At 37.5% G+C, this 19,654-nt stretch overlaps 3 protein-coding genes across 9 annotated transcripts; 2 read left to right on the top strand and 1 right to left on the bottom strand.

The window, feature by feature from the left end:
• Nucleotides 1-338: 338 nt before the first annotated feature.
• Nucleotides 339-1,573, top strand: LOC127249002 (uncharacterized). Of its 4 annotated transcripts, none has more exons than XM_051271590.1 (2): nt 339-492; nt 1,015-1,573. In XM_051271590.1, the coding sequence occupies exon 2, from the start codon at nt 1,033-1,035 to the stop codon at nt 1,456-1,458; it is 426 nt and encodes a 141-aa protein (XP_051127547.1). In that variant the 5' UTR covers nt 339-492; nt 1,015-1,032; the 3' UTR covers nt 1,459-1,573. The 4 variants fall into 4 exon arrangements, with proteins under 4 accessions (XP_051127547.1, XP_051127549.1, XP_051127550.1 ...); XM_051271592.1 differs by having other exon boundaries at nt 984-1,573; XM_051271593.1 differs by lacking the exon at nt 339-492 and adding an exon at nt 685-907.
• Nucleotides 1,574-2,125: 552 nt separating this feature from the next.
• LOC127249001 (flowering time control protein FCA) lies at nt 2,126-15,108 on the bottom strand. Its single transcript, XM_051271589.1, has 18 exons — nt 14,142-15,108; nt 12,414-12,481; nt 11,520-11,598; nt 8,175-8,257; nt 8,053-8,104; nt 7,802-7,869; nt 7,475-7,541; nt 7,207-7,286; nt 7,063-7,127; nt 6,277-6,333; nt 6,026-6,182; nt 5,248-5,328; nt 4,648-5,157; nt 4,240-4,437; nt 3,962-4,156; nt 3,531-3,602; nt 3,389-3,437; nt 2,126-2,836 (listed from the first exon to the last, which is right to left on the bottom strand). The coding sequence occupies exons 1-18, from the start codon at nt 14,965-14,967 to the stop codon at nt 2,829-2,831; spliced, it is 2,715 nt and encodes a 904-aa protein (XP_051127546.1). The 5' UTR covers nt 14,968-15,108; the 3' UTR covers nt 2,126-2,828.
• Nucleotides 15,109-16,426: 1,318 nt separating this feature from the next.
• Nucleotides 16,427-19,072, top strand: LOC127249376 (uncharacterized). 4 transcript variants are annotated; one of them, XM_051272139.1, is made up of 3 exons: nt 16,427-16,569; nt 17,257-17,993; nt 18,102-18,428. In XM_051272139.1, the coding sequence occupies exons 2-3, from the start codon at nt 17,471-17,473 to the stop codon at nt 18,272-18,274; spliced, it is 696 nt and encodes a 231-aa protein (XP_051128096.1). In that variant the 5' UTR covers nt 16,427-16,569; nt 17,257-17,470; the 3' UTR covers nt 18,275-18,428. The 4 variants fall into 4 exon arrangements, with proteins under 4 accessions (XP_051128096.1, XP_051128098.1, XP_051128097.1 ...); XM_051272141.1 differs by adding an exon at nt 18,588-19,072 and having other exon boundaries at nt 16,492-17,993; nt 18,102-18,274; XM_051272140.1 differs by having other exon boundaries at nt 16,493-17,068.
• Nucleotides 19,073-19,654: the final 582 nt, after the last annotated feature.

Raw genomic sequence — 19,654 nt, 5'->3', positions numbered from 1 at the left:
GCAATAATGCACGTCGTAAAAGGGGGCAGCCTAATCAGAAAAAGGTAAGCAGCATTACACAATATAATATAATTAATTAATTGAAGTGTATATATATATATATATATATATCAAAGAAGTTTCATTCACTTGTGTAGATCGAGAGTTCCTAATTGATTGATGATTATATATAATAATTGGATTTGGATGGCTTATTAGTTGGTAATATATTAACTAATTAATGTAATAAAAGGGCGTGCATTACTAAATAAATGAATTGATTATATTGATGATCGATGATCATCTCCCACTCTCGTAATAAGTCTATCAGTCCATCTCTATATATAGGAGTGAGTTGAGGCGCAGTTCTCTTGCACCAAACAAACAAAACAAACACACACCCTACCCTACCCTACCCTACCCTACCCTACCCTAGCTAATTAGTATTTAGTACTCCTCCGATCCGATCCAACTAACTTATACAAAGGCTGGGATTGGGAAGGTTCCTCTACGGTACGCATCAATCATCAATCCAATCCAATTCATTATATTTGCACCTTAATTATTAATTATAAACCAACTAATTTGCACTGCTACACCTACTACTAATATGCAAGATATAGATATAGATATATACATGTAATGCTGCATGCTCCCCATATATATTGATATATATATATATATATATGTAGGCGTGCGTATGTTGTAATTCTTCTCCCCATGCCACACACACGCATCTGCATCTGCATGCACTAACATATATATATATATATATATATCGTTACTGTTATATTTTATATTGCTGGCATATATATTTACCCACACACACTTATGCACCATCGAAACCCTAATCTCTAGCATGTCAAGGGAGGGTTCAACTACTTGAACTACATACCTTCGGCTTGCTGTTTTATTATTATGCATATAGGTAGAGCATTAATTCATTAATATATATATGTATATACACACTCTTATATATCATTGAATGGTGGTTTCTCTCCCAGGTTTAATATATATATATATATATAATTATAGGTAGGGCGTGCAGGGGGGATGGCGAAGAGTAGTAGTGGTTCATCATGGGCATGGTCAGGCAGAGGAGGAGTTGTGGCTGTGGTCGCGTGGTGTGCGGTGGTAGTGGTGGTGGTGATGGCGGTGCAGGGAGGAGAGGCTCACGAATACTTATCCGGCCATGGTGGTGGGGGCGGAAAGAAGATGGTGATGAAGAATTGGAAGCAGCGTAAGATGATGATGATGATGGTGAATAGCAACAGCAACAACAATCAGGTGGACAGAAATGTTCCCGGAGGACCAAATCCCTGCTACCATTGCCAGCTGCCACATGACCATGACCATACAACTCCAACTCGCCATGAGGATGATGGTCATGAATCTGCAGTAGGAGGGGGTGGCAGAAGCAGGGGGGTGTCGTCAACTGCTGACGATGATCATCCTCTTAGCTCCTTCAAGCGCCCGTGATATGTATAAATGAATAACATTAATATTGGTTTAATTTGCTAGCATGGCGTGTGAGTGTGTTGCAGATAAGAGTTTGGATTGGATTTATAAATAAATAGATTAATTAATTAATATATTTGGAAATGGTGTTTTGTAAGATTTTTCTGCCTGCCTGTTGAGCATCTTCCACTGAATGAATGAATGTGTGTATAATAATGTACTCCATAATGAAGGGTTTTTTCTTATGATAATTATAGTAGTAGCAGTAGTAACACATTAAGAAACAAGATAGATGGATGGACATGGACGGATAGATAGATAGATAGATGACACGGTGAGACCCAAGCTAGGCTAGCTAGTACATGTATTACAATGTAACAGCCCATAAATTATTAGCAGCAATGCTGTATTAGGTTTGATTGATTATCTGCTTGCTTACCCAATTAACCAACTCATAAAATTGGGCACTTGGGCATATGCTGCTCCTCCTTGGGCTGCTTGAACTGCTCTTCTGTCTGTCTGTCTGTCTGTCGCTCACTAACTAACTATGCATGACGCGCACACAAAAAACAATACATTCATTAAAAATCATGCCAGGCTCTAGTCCTGCTACCATCCACACGTAGCAAGTGGGTTTAGGGTATGTGACAATTGGAATGGAATAAATAAGGCTCGCACGCACGCACGATGAAAACAAAAATAAAATACTATACTTTAGTTGCAAATTTGGTTGGTTATGGTATAGCTATCATCCAATAAGTAAATAAACTGTCTGAGAGAGAGAGAGAGAGAGAGAGAGACGACGGAAAAGGTAACATTCCTCCGCACAGCAAAAACACAACACAACACAACAACACCATCACCATCAACAAACTAATACAGTGCGTGCCCACTCTGGCCAAATGTACACTAAAAGACGACTGACGGAGGTCTCCTCATTGCAGATTGCAGTTGGTCGGGTCGGGAGTTGCATGCATCACCGATTCTACCACCATCATCATCAGCCCAGTTAACAAGTAGCCCGCCCTGTCCTGTCCTGTCCTATCCTATCCCTGTTTGTTCATTCGTTCGTTCACGGAGCTCCAAGTTGTGGAGGGAGGCCGAACAGACTACTAACATCACGACACCTCTCATCATAGCACACACACACCCCCACCCCCTCTCTCACTGACTAACGGTAACATGTGAGTGCAGACAGGAAAGAAACATGCATGCGAGCTCAACAATGGGCTAGCTGATGAAATGCAACCACCTCTCAATGTTCTACATACATAGATTATATCCATCTATCTATCTATCTATATCTATCTATCTATCTACCACTCGCTCCTCTCTAAACCGCCCATCTATCTGCTCAACTTCCACTTGGCTAACCAAAAGCATCATCAGCATTATATTCCTGCACACGTATAACACAACCATAGTGAGCATTCCAAGTGATGGTTAGACGCAACAAGTATACTAAACACCAGTGTAGGGAAAAACAAAAAAAACAAAAAAGAAAAAACATGATACTGAGGGTGTGTTTGTTTGGGGGATTGCATTAGATTTCTAATATTCATCCCATTTTTTTCCCCCAAAAACATCAAATCAAACACCTATTTTTCATTTTTTATATTATACTAAAAATCAATTTTACATTCAAAACATCACATCAACACCTATTTATATCACATCATACAACTATTTAAATTCAAAATTTTTACTATTCAAATCCCAACTTAAAATCCAAACTCCCAAACAAACACACCCTTATTATATACCCTTCACTTCAAACAAGTATATACAGAATAAACAAAGCAGAAAAAGAACTAGAGAATGAGGCGTACAAGACCAGCACACGTCTCTGCTGATTCGCAACAAAAAACAAGTGGGGGCACACTCCAGTTTTGTATACAGTAAAGTGTCACATAACTACTAAGAGAGAGAGCACCAAGGAAGAAGTGGAGACCTGAATGTTTATTCCTCCGCATCCATTCTTGCACAGCCTGAGCGCCACCCTACGAATCAGAAAAACCAAGTAATATCCCAATATAATATTATCATAACACAATAAATGGACTACAAAAAATAAAATAAAATAAAAGCCCAACCTGTTGATGTTGTGATTGATCATTTACCAAACCAGTCATTGTAGGTACTTGTGAATACCCTTGTTCTGGATGCTACAAGATAGATCAAGTTTAGATTAATAACAATAGAAGAAAACCATAAAAACAATTTGAAATCCAACATCGTGCACGCACAACAAATGGCACATCATAAACATATCAAAACCATAAACAGGGTAAGTTTCGGAAGGCATCAAAAGTAAACAGCAAATAATTCAGCTTAATTTCAGACACAACGCATCATGCGGATCAGTGGTAAGGTAAAAAACAAATTTTGCTTGGAACAAGTTCCCAAAAAAAGAAGAAAGGCAGTAAATCATCTGGTCGAACTTAGAACGGAGGAACTTAGTACACAAAATGCAGTATACAGTGAGAAGTGAATCATAAAGAACATATTACAATGCAATACCCACCAAAGTTTGAGAAGCTTGCTGTAGTGGCTTGGCCTGGTTATGTAGCTGTGATTGACGTCCCTGATACAGCACTTGCATTGGAGGAGTTTGCTGTGCCAATTGTCCGGGTGGGTGAGACTGCAGCTGAGGCTGTTGGTTGGATGGTTTCTTTTGCTGCTGCTGCTCATATAAAGTCAATTCTTCCGGTTTCTCCCACTGCAATAAAGAAATGACAGTTATATATATACATATATATCCCTTTGCCCTTCTAAAATACGTATTAGAGATCGGGTGTTCACTTTGCTTTCACCAGTCAAGCTGTTGTAGTAGTATTTGTATCCATCTGGTGATAAATGCTCTGTCCAATTACAGTTACTGATGGCAGCAGTTGCTGCTGGAAAATTGGACAAAGAAGATGACGTAGCAGCTAAATCTCCTGCTGCGTGGGCATTATGGGTACTGACACCTGGCTGAGACGGTGTTCCAGACCAAGCAGACTGGAGAAAAGAAAATTAGATGCACATATGATGAGAAATCCCATCAGTAAAAAAGTAAAATATATAGTTAACCAAAAAATAAAAACTAGAAAAAATAAATTTAAATAACAAGACAATTATATCATAAAGCGCTAGAAATAAAATCCCAGTCACAAAAATGCCTGATTCTAAACATTAGCCAAGTGGAAAGAAATCTAAGACTACAGATACCTGATGTTTAGCAGCTTGAGCAGTTAAATTTTTATTTGGTGGCTGCAGCTGCTGCACCTGCTGTTGCAGCTGATTCAAAGTTTGCTGTGATGACTGAAATGTAGCCTGCAAAGTCTGCTTCTGTTGTGAAAGCATTTGAGCCAATTGTGATGGAGATTGAGATAGAGGTTGTAGCTGCTGAACAGGGGCTGGTTGTTGATTAGCCATCACAGGAGCTGGTTGTTGATTTACCATCACAGGAGTTTGCCCGGGAGTTGATGGTGCATTATGCTGCACTTGAGCATGAGGTACAGGAAGCTGACCATTCCGCCCCAGTAAATGTTGAGATGATGGAGCCCCAGCATAAACAGTCTGGCCAGAAGATTGAGGTGGCTGCATTTGACCAGGTTGGGCATGAGATCCCTGCATGTGCATGAGAGACGGAAAATGCTGTGGCGATTGGAGTGGTCTTTGTACAGGTGATATTTCAGAGCCAATAGATGGAACTTTTGGCAAAGGCTGGTTCGAACTCTGAAATGGAAGTACAAAATTGCATCAAATCAGTCTTACTTTTCAAGAATATAATTGACAACAACAGTGGTGTTAAACTCTTCCACTTGCCATATGTGATCCAGGTGTAGAAGAAACAGCAGCTCCAGTCAGTGAACCATCAGAATGGCCAGGGAGGCCTTGGGTAGTACCCTAGGATAAGATGAGGATAAAAAGATAAGATCTTGAAATAGAAAATACATAGTAGCATTCATATATAAATTTAATGTTAGTTAACACCAGGGGCATATATGAGAATAAATTATAGCCACCAAACAGTGAAAACAGCACTCATGATCAAAACCACCAAACAGTGAAAACAACACTCATAATTAAACAAGCCAATTTACAAGGTGCTAGCTCCCACTGATAAGCTGGGTAACTGCCAAAACAATACATACTTGTACATATATGGACCCAAATATAACATAGCGTATAGGTATTGTTTAACATAAATATTTATTAGTTTTTTTAAAAATAATATAAAATAAATTAAAAGAAAATTTTAATGAAGAGCAGCTCCACAATCAAAATGTATGATTGTTTTATTATTTAATTACAACAAAAAAACATAGATAATAGTCAAAAGATAGTATCAAAAATTATTTTGATCTACTACATTCAGTTTTTACTATTTGCTATAAAAACGAACAATATCCTTTGAAGGATTGTATAAATTAAAAAAAAAAAAAAAAATGTATTGATTTTGATTTAGCTCACTAATAGAAAATTTTTAAACCTTAAGATAGGAAAACCAATAAATTAGCAATAAGACTAAAACATGCATTTTTGTAACCGATTACATTTGCAAAATAAAATGATTGCAAGTAAAACATGATAATGCACCTACTTGAGTGGCTATAGCAGTCATATCTCCAGATTCCGCAGGAAACTGATTGCCAAAACCAAGAGTGCCAACATGTGAAGGTGGTCCCAGATTTTGCGGGCTTTGTGAAGGCCAAGAACGAATGGACCCATGCAGCAAATCTCCATGCTCTGGCGGTGGTCTACATAGGGTACATAATAGGTTGTGCATTGAGGTTTACATCCGTAAGAAGAAACCAAAACAAATGGGAGTATAAGGAAAATATATATACATACCTTATCCCAGGAGCTGAAAGCTGGGGGCCAAAACCTGGTCCACTGAGAGGAGGACCTCTAGAAAGAGGACAGAATAACATTTAGAAAAACATAAAATGTTTTACAGAACCGATAATCCTAAAACAGAGCAGTACACCAAATAAAAGATGCAAGCATATACACCACGTGTAAACATCCAAATCAACAATAAAAGATCCCTACTATCAAACCAAAAATCAAGGATTTGTTCTTTGTGTTTTGACAAATGTTTTTTAATCAATTTACTAGTTTATTTTCCTTCAAAAACATCATATCCAGCCCTCATTTTTCATATAAAAGATCAAATCAAACAACTATTTTCACCTAAAACATCAAAACCAATAATATAAAACAAAATTACAGAAGAACAGCTCCAAGGCTCTGTTAGCTCACGTCTTTAACTACATTATTGCACTATTCATAGAAGGGTTCCCCCTAAAAAACATCACATCAAGCACCATTTTTCATTTAAAACATTACATCAAAAGTCTATTCTATATTCAGAATATCACAAACATTTACCAACACCCAATTTCCATTTAAAACATTACATAAAACACTTATTTTACATTTAAAATTTTCCTATTCTCAAAACAACCCAAAGCACCAAAATACTTCCTATACACAATTAAACAAACCACAAATTTTCTGAATCATGGATTGCTAGTAACCCAACCCTAATGAGACAAGGTAAAGAGCTAAAGGAAAAATAACTAGTCGAAACAAGATTAATAATAATAAAAGACGATATTATGTGTGATTAGCTACCTTGGCTCCCCAGCTCGTGGTCTTTTAGGGTCAGCAAATCGAACAATTAAAGGCTGGTTGCAGCCCTGTAATGCAAGGACAACAAACTAAACACTGTGAGCTATGTACTTGAGATTAGAGGACCACATAGTAGTAGGAGCTTACACTCATAGTATATGCTCCATTAAGAGCATTAATTGCTGCTTGTGCCATCTCTCTCTGAGAATATTTGACAAATCCACATCCTACAAAGCAAAAGAAAAGGGTGGCATATATGTCATGTGGAAATGCAAGGACAATCGAAAGGTCATTAAATTATGTAGCTGCACCAAAGCTATGTAATATAATAAGTAAACGAAGAATAGCAATAGGTGTCTTACTACCCTAATTTCAAATTTAAATCTGGTATCATATAACTATAGGGTGGACATACCACGGCTCTGCTTCATTTCATCACGCATAATATAGACATCTTCAACTCTACCAAAGGGTGAAAAAATCTGAAGATGAAAAATCAGTAGTTCAAGTCATTCTCATCGTTTCTTCAGTGAAAATTCAGCCAAAGAAAATAAATGGTACTAGTAACTCTATAGTGGCAAGTCAGAAGACAAAATAGTACAGCAAGTAAAATTTTCCTGTTTAGTGAATTTCTTGAAAAGAGGTACAATCAGATTAATACAACTTCATCCTCAAAAGAAAATGACAATGGGATACCAAACCCACATTACACCAACATAAAAATTAAAATGGCAGAACATACTTCTTCAACTTCCTTCTCAGTAGCTTGCCTGTTCAATGATCCCACAAATAACTTATATTCAGTTGCACCTGCAATCAGTTTAAATCCAGGGGAAAAAAAAAAAAGGAACAACACTTCATTGAAAGTTATACTGAAAATATAAACAAAGGATCAAGCCTACTGAGGTAAAAAGATTAAATAAAAGTAGAAAGACAGAGCATTCTGAGGATAAAAATAGCATAAAAAACTAAGAGACAATCATAACATAGTACCAAGGCGTTCTCGCTCTCCATCAGCATATCTTACTTGAATAGGGCCCACTCCCTGTACAACTCGGGAATAAGTAGGACATATATGAGTTCAGTTTACACAACAGAAATAGGTAGAAATATACCCCTGGTAACGTGAACTGATTATGAAGTTCTCTGATGGCTCTATCAGCCTCTTCAGAAGAAGCATATTTTACAAAACAGCATCCTGCACAGGCCAACAGTTGATATCCATGTTTTATCAAGATTTACAGCATTTAACCAGACGAAACAAAGGCTCCACAAACTAGAGTAGAAAAAATTATTGCAACTCCTGTACATCACTTGTATATATAGATGAAGGAAACAGATCAATGAAAACATCCTTCTAAAGTTCAAATTATCCACAGTGAAAAATAAGCATTCACATTGGCATTTCAGCAGCTCCAGAAACAGAGTTGTAGCATCTCGGAACTTAGGTCATAAAATGCATTGGTTCATGACCATTCATACTCATCAAGAAGATTTGTAATAACAAAAATGAACATTGGCTCAATAATCATAACCTGACAACTGTACAACTAATTAACCACGGAGCACAAGACTTCTATCATTGAATAGAAAAGTACATGAGCATAATAACAGAGCCCCGAAAAGAGGACAATTGAAAAGGGAGTATCAAACCAGAAATGTATACAACTAAAACAAGAATTTTACAAAGGCTAGAAAAGGTAAGGTATAATCAACTGCAGATTTCTTTAGCATTTCTCATAACCATAACAATCCCAACTTGAACTCTCATGATTGTGCATGTAAATGGCAATAAATTAACACAAAACAGTATATATCAAAGCATGAGCCTCTTAACACAACCAAACACAGCAGTAAAGTGATAACAATCACTTCAGTGTCACTTGTGACCACCAATGTTAAGCAAAGATTAATAAAGTACCAAGAGGGTCGAGAATGTGCAACAGAACACTCCAAAACTCTATATGATATGGCAACATACAATTATACATTAAATGTGCATAGACAGAGATCCTTCATACAAACTAAAAAATAAATAATCAGATGACAATGCATGCGGCCACAACACTAGGAAAAAAATTTCACAATCCCAATAAATTCCAAAAAGGAGGCAACCAAATCCAACTGAAGACAATATTTCAATAACCTAGCAAGCTTTATTGCCTTATCTCAATCCTTAGATCATGAGCTCAATCAAACAATCCAACAAAACAAAATGCTTGATATTGAAGTATAATGAGAGCAATAAATGGTTGCTCTTGGTGCTCATTAACAATTTACAACACCAAGCAAAAGTTCAAGTAAGGTACATGTCCCATCTATAGCTAGTTATTACATCTCCATTATTCCACAAGAATAGCATCATAGCATGTTCAGGAAGGGAAAACAAACACATTCAATACCAAAACTAGAAGTGCAACTTTTTAAATTAAAGATTTCCGCCACCATATGAATTTCAACCGCATGCTTCCGCGAAATACCAAAGTTCCTTTAGTGTAAATCAAAATTATCATGGAATGCAACTCGCAAGAAAAAACATCATCCAATCACATATTCAATCAGTAACTCTGCTGCAATGAAGGGGATTTGAAGCACACAATTTTTTAACTGTGGTATAAGTACACTACACACAAACCATCAAATGTATTCCCCAATCACATACAAGTTGGTCATCATAGTGTAGACACTGAAGAGTAAAACTAAACATCTGATATAAACAGATAGAGCAATTCTTTTAGCTCTATAACTCGAGTTTAAAGCACAGAAAAGTTGGTCAGAATTTTCTAACCAATGCACATAACATCTAGCACAAACATGCTACATAAGCACATTCATAGTATGATAAGTATAAGGTTTAGAAAAATGAACCAGTGTGGCATTAAAAGTTTGGCAAGAAAAAGTTTACAATGAGTACCATATAAATAAAGCCATCGCCGCAGCACCATTACAACTCACAGAGTCAAAAATAGTAATAATAATAATAATAAACACATAAAACTGCAGCAGTTAACATATTCACTTGCATTCACGGTTCTTCCACACCCAAAATGTATCAACAGGCCCTGTTCCAAAGATAAGTTAAACTGTACACTGATGGCCAATATTGACCAGTGAACTGCAAATGCTATCAAAAATAAAAGTATTCATATCAATGCCCACCAGAAAATTTATTAGATACAACCAATATGGCATTCACAAGGTACAATACATGATTGACAATATGAAAACCCAAAAAGACAGCCATCCATTCACATGTAGAAACTCAGACCCAAAAAAACCCTAAATGTGGTATTAGTGTCTTCAAGGAAGCATGAAGTGTATTAGCAATCATAAAAAATCAGATCTAATCACACAAGCCCCATCATCAAAAGTATCATGAAAAATGTGCATGACTTGTAAATGATGCACAAAAGATAGAAGTCATCCCAAGTAATAAGAAGCCTTCAGTACTAAGACATGGCATAAACGCCGTTGTACAGGTTAAGATAGCAGTCTTTTGGGAGAAGAAATATTTTTCCACAAGCCTGAGCTATGATTAAAATAGCATTACCTCCACAGGCAACAATTTGATTGCAGTGAGCTCAAAACTACAATTACACTAGCCATCAAGCAAACCCAAAAAATCAATATCCTAAGGAAAATTGAGCTCTTGACACAAGAAAACATAGCATTTTGATAAATTTAGCAACAAGAATTTAAAGATAACAACAAGAACCAACTATGCATTCAATAATATGTTGTAGCATTATACCACGAAGACATTCTATGACCACAGGTTACAGAAGTACCTATTGCAAGCATGAAACATCCTTGTAACTATCCTTATAGCTCAATGGACCAAAAATATCCATTGTGAATTGACATAGCATCAACAACACAACCTAAAGCCAAATTATGAGATAGTATAGGACAATCATAATAAATAATTGGAATCTCATAAGACAGATCATTCTCCTCAGAAAAAGATCACTAATAATTTCAATTTATAAACCCAATTATGTTCCATTTCCTTTTTCAATAATCTAATTCCAATTTATGAATAACTACGCCATCCATACATCTAAACATGAAGAAACAACTACACACATTTATAATGTTTGAATCCTTAAGCTGGTAATCAGATTTAACATCGTATGGTTGCTCCCTTCTTGTGTGACAACAAATCTACTCACACAATTCAGTAAAAACAAAGCAGTGAAGTAACTGCTATCCAAGTCTACGCCACAAGGAAAAGAGATACGTAAACCCAAAAACCAAATCTTCCTGCTAAGTATACATGAATCAATTTATAGAATATTTAATCTTGTTCTCTTCTTGGAGGATGAGGAATGAACATAATAGATGATGATGAATGAACTGACGAGAAACATAGGGTACAATAGCCTCCTTCAACACCCTCAAATGACCTGAAAAAAATTAGAAAAATTCCAAAGTATGGTGTAACTAATATGCTAACATACCTTGCTGTTGCCCAGTCCTCTTATCCTTGATCAAAGCAACTTCCAAAACATGCCCATGCTTTTCAAATAAAGGTCGAATCTAGAATCAACAGACCAAAGATAAAGACAGATTTATCACATAATAACCCAAACCAGCCATTAAAACGTTCAGTTGGAATGAAATAATGTGCCTTTCAAAAGCTTCAGCCCTTTCTAAGATCGTATCAGCTTGAGCATGCTTAATGCACCATATCAAACTAGCACATGAAAATCTCAATAATTAAACTGCATTACCCCTTATTAAGACATGCAACTATTAAGAATGACTATTTGGAAAACTAACAAGACCTCTTACATATTACTCTGCCGATTCAATACATTTCAGCCAGAAACTAATGACAACAAGTCAACAGGGTACAAAATTATACAAAAATATATATCAAATTATGAAATGAACAGATAACTGTACTTTAATAATCATTGATACCCAGATTTAATATTCCTGGAATGTAAACTATCTGGCTGAATTTCTTGCAAAATAGCGTGCTACAATTAAAGGGGGCTTTGTTGCTTGGCCTAAAATTTTTTCATCTCAAGGCTATCGATATAGGGACTTCTAAGAACTTGGTGCAAGCTCAATTAGAAAATTAAAGTCAGGTCGGGTGCTTGATTTTTTGTACTCTGTCATACATCCCATATAATAGCAAACCAGAATTCATGCAATACTAGTCCATTTTCCAAATAATGATAATAAGAATAAAGGAATCAAAAAGGGGAGTTCATCATTAGAAAAACTTACAAAATATTACAGTGCGGCATTACATATTATTTTTTACAAACCTAATAGGGCATAGATGTAAAGTAGTTTTCTTCAAGGATCATGGTGGAGAGATTGAATCATGACAAAGAACTTACATCATCATCAGTTGCGGTCCTGGGAACAGACCCAACAAAAAGCTTGGCAAAACTACCTCCTCCTCTATCTGAATAAATACAAATGGAAAAAAAAACATGAAAAAGATGGTTATTGTTAATAGAGAAAATGGCATTGGTCATTTTTGGTGGAAGTTAACAAACATAACTACTTTCAAAGCCACACAAAAAAGATCTTCGTATATATACATCATCAGTCGAATGTAGACACTAAACTCAAGTTGTTTAGATTAAGTTTCTTTAAAAATAAACAAATGGTAGATAAATAATAAACGTATTATCAAAAATCATAATACAGAGAAAAGGATACAAAGAATTTTAAGCAAATATAAGAAATAGAATGCGGATCCTCCAAGCATATCCAACTTCCAGATCTGTAAATTTAACTTCCAGGATCTAAAGGAAATTCTATAATATTTAGAAATTAACAAGTTTATACAACTATAAAAACTCAAGTCTTCTACCAAGCTGAGAGGACTCCCACAAACATTCGTGCTTATACAAGATAAATTATAGATCAAACACAAACGCTTTTCAAAATCAAGCTGATTTTATTCATTGTTAACATGCAAGTTCATGTTCGAATACATTGCCCATATTCCTATTTCTTAATTACATCTTAACAAGACCAAATGCAAAATTCCAAATGTTAAGTCAATTGAGCTATTGTAGTTACACACAAACTACTTCATCAATTGAGTCCTTCAAGTTAGTTAATTCTCAATGGAGCCCTAGAAAAGTATCGAGGCATAGTCATGTTGGAAGACTTGCCATTTTACCAATCATTTTCAGCTTCAGCTTCAGCTTGGAACAGCATTTCAATGTAAATTTTTATAAGAATTTTCATTTCAAATATTTTCACTAACAATTGTGTCCCACATAAACTACTTGTTTGGCTGTGGTTTGAAATTGAGTTGAAATGAGGTGTTGATTTAAGTTCTTGTTAAAATAGTATTTTGATGTGATGTTCGTTATAAAAAATAAAAATAAAAAAAAAATAAAAAAACAAGTCTTTTTTTGGAAACTGTATAGAATGAATAGTGTCGGTTTCAGTTTGAAATCACAAAAGAACAAACCCTAATGTGATCCAATCAAATAATAATTAGTGTCATTATTACTCAAAATGTGCCACCTTGAAAATGAAGCATTCCCTAATAAATAGTACACTCTGTTCGACTCTTTTCCCTTCTATCCTTCTATAAATACACATTACAGAAAACTTGTGGCCTCCTTGTAGGCTTGTTCTTGACAGTAGCTGATTCCTATTTCCTGCTCCTTCAATCTATTTGCTGAAGGCATGTTATACCTTGCCAAATTATTTTAAAAAGGATAATGTTATTCTTTAGAGCACAACTGATGCACATGTAAATCAATTTCTTCACTTCTTCTCCTGCATAAAATTCATTTTTCCCCTTACATATTAAGGGCATCCGTACAAAAGCCTAAATATTAATCCAAGAAATTATCAATGAAGAGTAGCCTAATTTTGTAAGAAACAACTTTGTAACACAACAAGTAGCCAGCACCAGTTTCTCAATCGGGGCTGTCCTAACTGAAAATATAAATAAAGAAATAAATCCCCAGCTATATGGGATGAGAAGGGCCCCTTGATCATCATAATATCATATTCAACTTCAGCTAAATCATAAAGGCAACTACAATTAAGTCCCATGCACGTATAAAGCTAAAACATCAGAACGTATACAGTACCTGGAGATCTTTCTCTGCCAGAAAAGGGGTACCCTCGCTTCTGGCCCGTAAGAGGAGGTGGTAGCATGTGGAGACTGTCCAGTGCATACCTTTCTCGGTCAATGCCACCAGAACCAATAGGTTGAAACACTCCGGTGTGCCTGCCGCTACCAGCAGGTCCTAAACCACCACCATCATCGACACGGCCGGCCATCGTTTGAAAAGCTCCACCAGCCATGGGGCGAAGCCCTTCACCAGCGTTGCTACGTTCAACGACGGATCCAAACCCGCGTCCGGCACTGCTACCGCCACCGCCACTGCCACCCATATGTTGAAATTCGTCAACCCCGCCACCCCTGTCACCATCCATCTGCCGAAACCCTCCCACAACAGCTCCTCCTCCTCCTCCTCCTCCACCTACAGGTGGAAACCCCCTTTCGCCAGTGACACCCATCGGTCCAAACCCTTCCCCACCAGAAACCGGGCGTCGAAACCCTTCAATCCCATCATCCATCAGCCTTAATCCTCCACCACCTCGATCGCCGGTAGGCGGCTGAGGATAACGTGGCGGGCTATTGAAAGGCCTGTAGCTTTCCCTACCAACGCTGGCGCTGGCGCTGGCGCGGCCACCGCCGCTCGAGAATGCGCTGGTGCGATAATCGTGAGGACTGCTGCCCCCTCCTCCACCTCGGGAATTTCTCTGGCGGTGGTGGGGAAAGGGGGATCCACCGCCGCGGGAGTGCCTGGCGCTCGAACTGTAATGGCGAGGCTCTTCGGTGGTGGTAGCGTTGTATCTGTCCCCACCTCCACCTCCACCTCCTCTATGCCTATCGAATTTATTATCCATGGAAGTGAAGGAAATGAAAATAAACCCTAACCCTCGTAAGAGAAGAGAAGAGTTGAAGGTCCCGAATTGGAGAGAGAGAGCGAGGGGCGAGATGCGGGCTGGGTGACTTTGACGAAATATGAGAGTAAAGCTGAGATGTGGATCTCAGTGGATGATGAATGGGAATTTGAGGGGGGCAACTAGAACGAGCACACCTCCCAACCCAACTCCAAGCGTCGGTTGGGCTTGCATGGGCTGGGCTGGGCTGGGCTGCCAACTTGGCCATGGCTTTGAGACCCTTATTGTATGAATATGATATTAATTAAAAGAAAAAAACACAGCGAGTAGACCCGATAAATGAAACCTAACACACACACTCTCGTTCGTTCCATCTTTCTTTATTTCTAATTTGTATAATAATTAAATAAGCAATTGCAGGGCACATGTACAATGGTCTCATAGAAATTTAGAAAAAAAAAGAAAAAAACACTAATTGAGCTGATTCACGCATGTCCGAACTAATTTTGAATGTTGGAGGCAATTGAAAATTTTATCACACAAAATGTTCGTCGGTGTAAAGGTTGTTTAGTAACGTAGAAATAAACACGAGATCATAAGATCTGGGTTCAAACCCGACGTTCTTTATCCTTGGTGATGTAAGAGAAGAGGAAATGGAATATCCATAGTAACCCGGGAATGGGGATGGGGTGGGACAACAATTCCACGTGGTGAGAAACGTCCATGATATGAATCCAGTCTCCCTCTTGTCTGTGTGTCTGTCTGTCAGTGAGTCAGTCAGTCGGTCCACGGGACGGGAGGGTTCTTGAATGAGCTTGCCTAAGCCATCTATCCAACTCATTCATGTCTGTAAGCAAGTAAGACAGACAAGAAAAGGGGGGACTAAAGATCGAAGTAGTTTTAGGGAGGAAGATGAAGGAAGACATGTCTGAGTCTGAGAGTCTGTAGTGTGGGTGCAGCAGCGATCAATAATAAATAAAACAAAGAGATGATATATGGAAGATCAGACTCCGCAGCTGGGCGGGAGCGGGAGTGGGAGTGGGAGCGGGACTGACTCATCATGGAATAATAGTATAATACAATAATGGTGGACTGAATTGACTGTGTGTGTAGTGTAGTGTAGAGATAGCCCCATAGGGGTTTGGGGTTGGTTGGCTGGCTGGATGAACATCAACTCTTCTTTTTGTTTCTTTTCCTCTTCTTTCATTCGGGAAACAAACAAAGCCAGCCAGACAGACAGCCATAGTGCACCCGGGACACAGATCATTCATTAATGCCAAATGGTTTGGAATTATTGGATGGATGGATCAAGGAATAGCAAAGCAAAGCAATGTAGGGAGGCTTTCTTATCTTAATAATTGAGGAAATCATTATCAATTGGTTGGTGATTCATTCGGATGGGATGGGAGGTCGGACCCATCCATCTAATCTCATCTCTCCCAAGTCTCCCCCAGTCAGTCAGTCAGTCAGTCAGTCAGCCTCAAGTCTTATTACTATTATTCTCGTCTATAAATCTGTCTATCATCCCCTTATCTTGTTCAACCTGCAAGGCTGACTCTCTCGATGTTTTCTCAGGAATAAATATAATCACATATATACGTAAATGTAAGCACCTTCCTTGCTTGCCTTCCATCTCTCTCACTACCTTCCATCCCTCCTTAATTTCTCTCTTCCATCCTCCCTCTCCCAATTAATTCATTCCTTCCTTCCTTCATTTACGACTTTCTGCCTTTCACTTCCCCAAATTCAATTAATCGAACCCAAAGCTTCTATTCTTCTTTCTAATTTCCGCTACTTCAATTCTTGCCCATCTCAACACTCTGTCTCGATCGCTCACACTACTCAGTTTGCTGCAGTATAACTTTTTCGCACATCTTATCATAATCCTCTGTCTCTCTTTACCGTTGTGACTTGTGAAGGAATCCCCTTTTTCCCTGAGCTTTAGCTTGTTCATTCTATTCTCTTCTTTCTCTTCTCTTCTCTTCTCTGTTCTTTGCCAATGGACATGTTTGACCAACTCTTTTGTTCTCTTCTTGCTTCTCAATTATTGAATATGTATGAAAATATTTACTTTTTGTTTCTGCCTTTCCCCACTGGCAATAATGTAAGGAAGAGAAGAGGAATCATGGCATCGCACTTCTTATATTATTATAATTGTTCTTTATGTTTTTTTTTTTGTTGTTATTATTATTGCTTCCATTTTATTATTGCATTACTGCACTGCATGTTTATCTTGTGTGCAATGGGAGATCAGGAATGTTCTTGAATTCTCTGCTCGTATATTTTCTGCAGAATTTCTCAGGCCAGGAAAGGAAAGCGTAGCTACTTGGTTATTACTCGTTGTTTCTGGAGTGGAGGGATGTGGCGAGTGAACAATTATTCGCCATTTATTTGCTGGATGGTGTATCTGGCGAAAGTTGAAAGATGGCATTCCTCCCATTCTACCCAACTTTAATTAATTAAGGCGTTGGAACTTAGAGGAGGAGGAAGGGGTTGGCTCATATATATGGATTGTACTCCAACTCAAGAAATGGGGGCTGATATTGATATCGAGAAAGGTGATCAAAGCACCATGGGAGCAGGAGCAGGAGCAGGAACTCCAGCCATTTCAGACGGTGAGATCAGAAATATCACAGCTTATTCCCTCACCGCTCCAGATGGAAAAGTCAAGGTTGAGAAGTCATCAGTTCTAGATCATCCCAGCTGCAATCAAGAACCTGCCTGGGAGCATTCTCTAGAATCGGGTAAGAAAAAGAACAATAATCATAAGAGGGAAAACCGCAAGCCAATGAGCACCAAGAAGCCCCCGCGGCCTCCAGCTCCCAGGGGATTGTCTCTGGATGCAGCTGAGGAGAAGCTCATCAAAGAGATCTCTCAACTGGCCATGATCAAGCGTGCTGGGATGGAGCGGAAAAAGGCTCGGAGAAAAATGAAAGAAGCAAAGGCATCTTCCGATTCGGCAGCGCCATCGTTGAATTTGATAGCTGTTGTGTTCACGATCCTCTTCTGCGTGGTAATCATATTTCAAGGTGTGTATCTTCATAGATGCATTCTGGATAACTTGGATACATTGATTGTAAATTTATGACTGTGTGTGCATCTGTCTGTCTGTCTTCTTCTTCTTCTTATCTTGCTAGGCTGCTGCCAGTCGTCGTCTTCTGGAACACGAAGCTCCACTTGTAGCAACAAACTACTTTTGTTCCCCATGAATCCTCCTCCTCCTCCTCCTACTACTACTACACGAAACACATACAGTAGAGGAGCTGCTGATGAGGGTCGCAAACTTCAACGGGAACCAATGGCGTATTAAGTAAGTAGTAAGTCTGTCTGTCTGTCTGTCTCCCACTGCCATGTATGTATGCATGCATGCAACTAGTTTTATCCCACCAATTATGTATGGATGTATGTGTGTATGAATGATGCAGTTTAGTGAGATGCAATAAATAGAGCCTCCAATTCCATTCCATGCATGTGGTTCGAATTATATAGGTTCTATGTTGGCAAGGATGAAGGGGGAGAGGGCGGCCATATCGATCGATCTTACATCAATCAATAAGATGAAGAATGGAATGGCGCAATTAAGTGTAAGTGAGTGATACTGACATACTGTTCTGTTCTGTTAGGGGGGTGGGTATGTACACATACATACATACAAACAAACAAACAAACAAAAACTTGCGGGCATATCCATCCATATCATATCAAGTGCCGAAGCTGGAGGGAGGGAGGGAGGCTGGCAATTAGCGTTGATGCTTGACACTCACTCACTCAATTAAGATCATCCTTCAATTCAATTCATTTCATCACATTTTCGATAGCCTAGCCGGATCGGATCGGACCGCATCTGATATGTCTTGTCTTCTTCTTCCATCTATTCGTTCGTGTCTATAGAAACGTGATGGACGCAAGATTATTATTATTATTATTATTAGGTATTAGCGTTCGTTCATTCATTCACTCACGCACCCACACATCTGTCCATTATTCGGATGCTTGTTGAAGATCCAATGAAATGAAATGGGAGGGATCCACCACTTCAATCTATTCACAATTGTATTGCGTACATGTAGATTAATTGCGCATCACTCACACACTGACACCCATCTATTCGAGATTGTGTTTTGTGTCGTGTGAAGATCTAGAGGGTGTTACCAATAATGCCTATGTCTCAACTTGTTCTGACAAATAGCTTATTGAACAATTTTTACTGTTTGATCGGTAAAAAATTAATTTAGGTGTTTGATAAATTAGTTTTTGGAATACCTTTTGGATAAAAAAAAAAAAAAACTAATTTTTGAAAAATTAACTTACTCAACGTTTTAAAATAGCTAAAAAAATTTTATTCCTTATATATGTCCTTAAAAATCTATTATACATTTTACACAAATAAACATATTTTGAGTATTTATTAATTATATTAAAATATTTTATTATATTATAGTTTTACTTTTATAAATTTAAAATAATTACTTTTTATATATAAATTATTTTAATTGTAAAATATATAAATTTATTAAAATCAACATAAAATAGAAAATATAAATATTAATAATTTATTTTTATTTTAAAAGTATATTATATAAATTTTATGCTAAAAATAAATTAAATTTATTAAAAATTATAAATATAATGAATTATTCCATAATTAACATAATAAATATATATAAAAAAAATTATTATTTTATATTTT

Source organism: Andrographis paniculata, unplaced genomic scaffold (assembly GCF_009805555.1).
Source record: "Andrographis paniculata isolate CXL003 unplaced genomic scaffold, ASM980555v1 Contig35END, whole genome shotgun sequence".
NCBI classification, from domain to species: domain Eukaryota; kingdom Viridiplantae; phylum Streptophyta; class Magnoliopsida; order Lamiales; family Acanthaceae; genus Andrographis; species Andrographis paniculata.
Note: the sequence above shows the minus strand (reverse complement) of the source record. Positions and strands in the feature narration are given on the sequence as shown.

Bases quoted from the DNA above. Each gene is read 5' to 3' on its own strand.
- LOC127249002 (XM_051271590.1), top strand. From the start codon at position 1,033: ATGGCGAAGAGTAGTAGTGGTTCATCATGGGCATGGTCAGGCAGAGGA.
- LOC127249001 (XM_051271589.1), bottom strand. From the start codon at position 14,967: ATGGATAATAAATTCGATAGGCATAGAGGAGGTGGAGGTGGAGGTGGG. The intron at 5,158-5,247 runs GCAAGTGGAAGA...CTTCCATTTCAG, and splicing joins CTACACCTGGATCACATATG to AGTTCGAACCAGCCTTTGCC. The intron at 3,603-3,961 runs GTGGGTATTGCA...TCTATCTTGTAG, and splicing joins AGCAAGCTTCTCAAACTTTG to CATCCAGAACAAGGGTATTC.
- LOC127249376 (XM_051272141.1), top strand. From the start codon at position 17,471: ATGGATTGTACTCCAACTCAAGAAATGGGGGCTGATATTGATATCGAG. The intron at 17,994-18,101 runs GTGTGTATCTTC...TTATCTTGCTAG, and splicing joins CGTGGTAATCATATTTCAAG to GCTGCTGCCAGTCGTCGTCT.